The sequence below is a fragment of the Lampetra planeri genome, chromosome 5, assembly GCF_965212315.1.
Source record: "Lampetra planeri chromosome 5, kcLamPlan1.2.h2, whole genome shotgun sequence".
Lineage (NCBI taxonomy): Eukaryota > Metazoa > Chordata > Hyperoartia > Petromyzontiformes > Petromyzontidae > Lampetra > Lampetra planeri.
Window position 1 is genome coordinate 3,162,224 of NC_136111.1, and position 7,962 is coordinate 3,170,185.

Here is a 7,962-nt window from a genome sequence, read left to right on the forward strand (position 1 = left end):
GTAAATGTTATGGATGTTTGTTTATACAAATTTAGTTTGTTGCTGGAATACCTCATGTGATACAGACGTAACCAGGAAATGCTGGGAGCCTTTTGCCCGTCCAAGGACGGGTGTATTTCAGTAAATCTGAAACTTCCAAGCGAAAAGCAGACCGCGACGTGATATTCATTGCATCAATTCGTGTGCAAATTGTAAGGGCGCGGTGACACAGACTTAGTTAATTTTAAGGTTATGATCCCTTGTTCATCGTGACGTCCTTTTTACTTCGATGTCTCAATAGCGTTATGGTGATCGTGTGTAGTGAGGGTTGTAAGTTGACGCTGAGGAGGGGGGAGGAGGCGCCTCACCCCCCCATGTGGAGTGACGTCACCCCCTAATTAATATTAATGGAGGGTGTGTGTCCATTTGGAAAACGTCACCTCTTCATGATTATTAATGTGGAGGGCTGTTCGATGTAGAGTGACGTCACCTGCTCATAATTATTAATGAGGGGGGGGGTCCATGTGGAGGATGTCACCTGTTCATGAGTATTAATTAGTGGGCTGGCCGACGTGGAGTGACGTCACGCGCGGGACACACAGGCGACATTATTTGCTCATTATAGTAGTAAATGTTGAAGTTCTTTCCCACCGTACGTAGCCAGCCTTGCTAATCGGAGGTGCGCGGGGGGAGGACAAGAAACTCAACACAAAAAGCAGTTCTAAAGAAGTGAGTCTTCTATCTAGAATTTTCCAGATTGGCGGAGGATGGGGGATAACCGTCTGTAAGACTGCCACCTCTACGCCACAATCCTCACTGAAAAGACCACCCCACTGTGGCACATTCTTCCTAAAAAGGGGGCAAACGTGCCACTGCATTAGAACACAAAAGTATTATTCAAACGAAACGGTGATCTTAAATGCGCGCGCACTGTAGATTTAACTATTTGTTCATGTACATTTACTAAAATATAAAAGGCTAAGCGGTTTGTTTAATCAATCCACCAATTCATTATTAATGTAACCCTAATCTCTAACAAAAAAAAACACATTCTCATGATAGCAGCAAATGTCACTCTACACAAGATACAAGCGTGACTACGTGTGCACAAGGACATCATATTCTGCAGATTACGATGCAGTGGAAAGTAAGACGCAGCCCCTGACTCTTTGCTCATTTCGAAAAAAAATTGCATTAATACGGGTAAGTACGACGCGGTCTGCGAGAATTACAGGAGGCGGTACGAAACGTCGTGTTGTCTTACACGTGGTGCAAAGCGCTAGCCAATAGCTTCATGACGAGGTCAGGTGCAATCCATGTCTTCCGATTAATGTTATAATTGAACACTTTTTGTGGTCAATTATTCGGGTCTCTTTTAAACTGGCGGTACCTTATTTCACAGTGATTTCTGTGCGATCCGATCAGTCGAGTAATCAAATGGATAGTCAGGAGAGTGTGTACTAAACGGCGAGTACATTGATTCTACGTGTACGTGCATTATAGTTTTGTGTGTGTGCATTCATACTTTGATGTGATTGCGCATCCGTTTGTGTTTTATGATAAGATCAGAATTAGGGAAACAAATTAGACCGATAGTGCTTTGACTACTCTACCCCCCTCGCAAGCCACGTTGGCCTAAATGGGTGTTCACGAACAGCACTTGCAACTGCAGTTCCTCAGGCTAAAGGAGGTGGGGTGAGTTTAGTCTTTGCTAATGTCAGTGCTGACGTATTTGTGAGACCCTGTCCTCGGGGTCTACTCCACTGCATTCATTCATTCTCTGTGACTCGACCCCGTCAGATCACGAGTTCCAAAATCCCCCCCATCACCCTCCCCATCTCCCATCACACCCACGCATTCCACGTCACATTCGCATCCAAAATCAAGCACACGCTCCCTGCCTGTCACCATTACCCGAACATCCCTCATCCCACTATCACATCCCCGATAACCCTCACAGCCATCACCATCACACCCTGGTAATCGTGCCCACATCACAATCGCAAGCCCCATCAACATCACACTCATGCTTGAATCTCCACCCCGCATTACCATGTCCATTGAACTTCATTCACAACGTACGTAGCCAAACGTGCTAACTGGAGTGGGAGGGGGGGTCATCTGAGGAGCGGGGGGGGGGCTAAACGTACCCATCCACCCATTAACCTCATACCCCACTATCACCCTCCCACATTTCCATGACACGCACATTCTCACCTCCATCAACACGACACTCCCTATCTTCACCACCTTCATTATCGCCTTCAAAGCAGGTTTCCATACGTAAACTGAAAAATCATCTTCATGGGTGTAAGCGTGTACGTATATATGTTAGGAACCAGTGGCATTCTTGACAAAATAAATAATGCTCACATCTGCCACTCAACTCGGCAAATTACGACACTCACATGCCCCATCACCACACACAGCCCCATTATCACACGCTGTCGATCATCACACGCAACTCTCCCTTATCTGTCCATATCACCCATACAAAGTCAAGTCAACAACCATTATTTGAATCACATGATGTCTCAATGAGAATGATTATTATCTCTTTCCGAAGAATCCTAGAAGGTCTCGTTATATTGGCAGGCAAAGCCTTTTTCTAATCAATTTACTTAAAAACTAGGGCGTTGATAAAAAAAAATACGCATTATAAGGCACTTTGTTTGACACTCTCACTGCATTTCGATTTAAAGCTTTCGTGACTGCAGGGATTCATCTTCTTGATTCTTTCGGTAAAGTCACGTAGAATGGAAATAATAAAATAAAACATTATAAAATAATTCTCACGACGTTTCGGCCACAACGCAAGCAGCCGTCCTCAGGTGAAGACCAGGTCTGTCGGGGAGACAGCGTCTGAATGAAAAAAGACGCTGTCTCCCCGACAGACCTGGTCTTCACCTGAGGACGGCTGCTTGCGTTGTGGCCGAAACGTCGTGAGAATTATTTATAATGTTTTATTTACTTATTTTATTATTTCCATTCTACGTGACTTTACCAAAAGAACCAAGAAGACTCTCACTGCACTTCAGTTAATAATGGTTGTCTGGCTGTCTATGGCAGAGATCAATCTCCCGACAATCTGTGATGTGTAACTTATTTCATTTATCCAGGAAAGCATCATAACAATCCTGCATTGGCATGTTTGGGCAAATTCGTTTTTCAGAAGTGTTTTGCATGTGGGGGTGAAACCATAGCACCCATAGAAAACCCCAACGCAATCAAACGGCACTCTAATAAACCTGGTGTAATAAACTCTTGACTCAAGATGCAAATGTCGGTCGAGTTTGGTTCATGAACTCGCCCGGCCCGACTCCCATGCCCTGGGCACCTTGCAGCTCGGCGGCTCTTTCCAAGTGGAAACAAGCCTGCGTGATCCACCAACCCTTGCCTTGAAGGCGGCACTGGGCTCACACACGAGCAGCGATCGCCGGGGCAAGAGAGCTTTTAAGACTCGCCACGCCGGGAACAATCGCCGTGTCCCCATCCCGTCTGGCAAGAGGCGTCTTTGCAAGGAAGGCAGATTCTGTTTCCCTAAACATGTTTGTGCAGATCAACCCACCAGCGTGTGACACTGGTCACATGTTTTGCACACAGTTCCCGCAGATTCGGAAACCGCAGCAACAATTAATTTTATTCTCGGGGCAAAAACACGCACTGGAATGTAAGACTCGCCGCCCTCAACGTTTAAGGTCATTTTGAAAAAAAAAATTCTTTTCAGATGGGTAAATGCGATGCGGGTGAATGTGCGTTAACATTACGAAGACTGTGGTTGTTTGAGAGAAATTATTGGCTAAATAATCGTGGAAATGGATAGTTGAGTGAATGGTTGGTTGAGTGAAATATTGATGAGTTAACCAGGAACTAACTTGATGCTTCCATCACATTTTTTGATAAAATTATGTTTTTCGTCATGGGGTCTTCTCACTTTTATATCGAAAATACTATTTACAGTTGGATTAATATCCAATTAATACGTTAACAGTGTTGTCCTCATTAATGAATGAAACTGACTCTAAAGAAACACCATTATTAGTCTTTACATTTAATGTTATATCTTAATCGTAAAAATTAACTATCCGATTGGAAGTATACCCTCCCAGATCTCCAGTGTGAAAGTGATAATGAATCTTAATGCATTCCATCTAGTTATATAATTATTTTGTAAACTTTTCCCGTTCTCATATCTACACAAGATCTCTCGTGAAAGACTCCGAAGTAAATTTTGCTGGAAAAGCAGTTTTTTTTTATTCTAGCAGTTTTTTTCTTTCCAGATAAATGCCAAACAATACCCAAAAATCGCCATTGCACCGTAAATAACCTCCATGACAAAAATCATCCACGACTAAAAACAACATTTCACCTAAAGAAGCGAAAATGTCTCCCTGCCCGATGAAGCACGTGACAATGCTCATCTCTGCTGACCTGGTGATGCCATTTCCACGTCAGGGCCAGTCTCTCCAAAGGAATACCCCTAACCGGTATTGGCCAATGCTGATTTTGTTTTTCCTGCAAAGTACTCAATTGGGATTCCACATAAGCAACATCACCCAGCCTGCTGCGAAAAACATGTCAGCACCCTCCTGAGAAAGAGTCTATAGGCTCAGCTTCTCCTGGTTAAAGAAGCAGAATAATTATACAATGCTGGACGGATGATACATTGAGTTGACCTCCAACCGGTGTTTGAACTCGCACCGAACAGCGTGTGAGGTTACGTGCTCACTAACCATTGCTCAACTTAAAGATGTGCGTGTCAGCGTAAACAGGGGCACAACCTATGACACCTTGGCAATGCTTTATGAATGTTCACATGCCACTCACTGGCCTCACTATCAAACCTGCCATGGCAACAACTGTATTGCGTAAAGATTCCTATCATGTGCAAATTACGGCAGTCATTCATGGCTTCTGAAGAGGAAGTAATTCTGAGGGTACACTGCATACCTGTTGTGTCTGCATGTTACCGTGTGCTAGCACAAAGGGGGAAGTGGTGGTGTAGTGGTTAGTGTACAACGCTATATACCCTGGCCACCAGAGTTCGATTCCTGCTCACAGTTAAACATCAGTGGCGATCATCTCACCCAGCCCTGGGCCGCCCCAAAGGTTGACTCAGCCTTAAACGGGGTGCCGTGGTAAACTACCTCACCTGGTATATAGGAGATTGTGGGTTCGATTCCAACCCTGACGCCTGTATATATGCAATTTGTATGTCTCTCTCCCCGTGGTTGTGTGGATTTTTCTCCGGGTTTTCCCTTCCACATTTAGAATCAACGTGTGCGTAGAGTATTTGGCTGCTATAAATTTCCACATGACATAAGCCACTTCGGTGAGCTATCATTTGTAGCCAGGTCACTTCTGAAAAGGAGCTAAATCGCTTAGTGGGCTTGACCTGGTTAAAATAAATAGTTCTATAAAAGAGTTTTTAATTAATACCTGCTGCAGAGGTTGCTGGTCTCACCCACCCCATCGTGTGCAGTATCACCTTTCATCGTGCTCACTGAAAGCACTTTGCCCAAGAAGTCTGTCTACAAGGGTGATCTTTGTCTTTGTGTCAACTCGGAACAGTGAAAGGTGCCGGTGATTGCATTTGCCAATCACCATGACACTGTTATCCATCACATCGGGGTCTGTCCCACGAGCTCCTGCCATCATCAATCACAGCTGCAGGTAAATTTATTGCACTATGCTATGATCCTTCAAACAAGAATCCGCCTGAGGCGACCTGTTGCTAAATTAAGTTATGTTTGTGCAATAGTTTTAATTTCACAAGCAAATTCTATTTGTATAATTGCTTTACTTTGTTTTGCGTTCGTCATCATCGTTACCCAGGTCACTGTTGCAAATGAGACCGTTCTGGTCTCTCGACTCTTCACCTGCTTTAACAATTAAACATGAACTTGAGCCTTTCCCACGTCCAGAGTATCCATAGCCTGGGAGAAACTCCGTGACGCCACTGCCACTGAGTGACCCATGACAACTGTTATTGTGCGTATGTGCACACGTGTACACTTAATACTCAAAAACTCCTAAAGGTCACTCGGCCAAAATGTCAAGATAGTATTTACTTTTCAGCAACAGTAATAGTAAGTGCGATTTTTTTTTATAATCTGTTGTTTTATGTATAAGTTCACCAACGCAGCAACATGAAACCTGACGGCTATCTGGGAGTGGAATTCAAACTGAGCGTTAGCAGTGTCACACATCTACAAATTACTCTAAAAAGAGACTTGTCGTTATATGTACAATGCTTTATGGCTGCAAAATCCAAATATATGACATGCGATTTTTTTTATTAAAAAAACTATATGGTGCATGACAAAGAACACAGTTCTTTCACATTTTATGACCCTAGCCTTGAAAATGTTCTTACAAGTGGATGCTTGTAAGAGTTATGAATTAATGTATAACATAGGATTTCCTAAGAGGTTTTTTTTAGTTGGATCGCGTGAATATATAAATGTTGCGTCGTTAAAACCCGCCACCACCCGACACGGCCAACTAGTAAGGGTTGTCACGTAAACAGAACCTGGCCAATTCGTCACTAGTACAGCACTAGTGTGTAGTGTATAGTGTAGTGTATAGTAGTGTAGTGTATAGTGTAGTGTACAGTGTAGTGTACTAGTACAGCACGCCGGTGTGATGGAGAGCCAAGCCACAACATTTACAATCTTTGTAAATGTTGTGGCTTTTACAATCTTTGTAAATGTTGTGGCTATTACAATCTTTGTAAATGTTGTGGCTTGGCTCTCCAACACACGGGTTAGTGCTGTACTAGTGACGAATTGGCCACGTTCTGTTGACGTGACAACCCTTACTAGTTGGCCGTGTCGGGTGGTGGCGGGTTTTAACGACACAACATTCATAAATGTATGCGATCTAACCCCAAAACACCTCTATGATGTATGATATTTTTCGCGAAAGCCTACGTGTTAAAAAGTACTACATATGACCGATGTTCTTACCCCCAGCATTGTCCGAGTGCTCCCTACGACTCAAACCTTACATGTCTAAGTGCGTAAACATTAGCGCCAGGAAGACAAAGGCGGGTGGGCGCCGTGCGTCGTGAATCGAGACGTCGTGTTGAGTTCTCGTGGCGATGTTGGGTCAAAGTTTACCAACAAACTCATAGAGACGCTGATAACGACATTATGTAATGGAGATGATGCTGCTGATGTTGTTGTGGTGGTGATGTTGTCAAAGGATGTAATGTTGGCGTTGACGTATCCGTTATGTTGATAGTGGTGGTGGTGATGATGATTATGTTGGTGTTGATGATGTTGTGTTGATGTTGTCAATGAAGGTGATGATGGCGCGTAATGGTGATGAGTTGTAATGTACTGGACTGATGTTGAAGGTAATTATGTTGATCATGAAGGTATTGATGAAGTTAATGATGATGGTGGTGATGTTGATGAAGGAGATGATGATGAAGGTGATGTTGATGAAGGAGATGATGATGACGATGATGATGATGACGAAGGTAATGACGAACAAGCCGATGTTGACTATGGTAATGATCATGTTGATGAATGTGATATTGATAGGAATGATGATGTTGACGATGAAGGCAATGAAGAAGTGAAGTTAACTATAATTATGGCAACACTGTGCTGTGTTGAAGCCATCACTCACCACTGGTCAGACGTGAACCTCCTGAGGAGACGGATCCCGGGCGGCACGCTCCCCATGCTCGCTTGCCTTTCTTCTGCCCGGCGCGGCGGCGGCTTCTTCTTCTTCTTCAAACCCCGGCTACTCCGTCTCTCTCACCTTCCCCCTCCTCCTCCCCCAACCCGTTACCACGTTACCCCGTTACCTTGTCCCACTGCCTGCTCCTCTCGCTGTTACCCGGCGCCGTCCTCCTCCTGCCCAAGAATCTCGGCAGCTGCGCGCTGGGGACGCGGGGGACGCGAAGGCGGAAGCGCTCTCACGAGGGGGGGGGGCGGGGGGGGGGGTGACGTCAACGTCATGACGTCATCA

The 7,962-nt window shown here is 44.5% G+C and overlaps 1 protein-coding gene across 2 annotated transcripts in view; it reads right to left on the reverse strand.

The window, feature by feature from the left end:
* Positions 1 to 7,907, reverse strand: part of SLC37A2 (solute carrier family 37 member 2) — a 33,413-nt gene extending 25,506 nt beyond the window's left edge. Inside the window, exon 1 of one of the 2 annotated variants that reach the window (XM_078594101.1) lies at positions 7,618 to 7,907. In XM_078594101.1, the coding sequence (XP_078450227.1) occupies positions 7,618 to 7,673 (56 nt within the window). In that variant the 5' untranslated portion in view covers positions 7,674 to 7,907. Of the gene's footprint in view, positions 1 to 51; positions 717 to 7,617 lie in introns of those variants that run through there. The other variant, XM_078594102.1, reaches the window with a different exon arrangement.
* Positions 7,908 to 7,962: the final 55 nt, after the last annotated feature.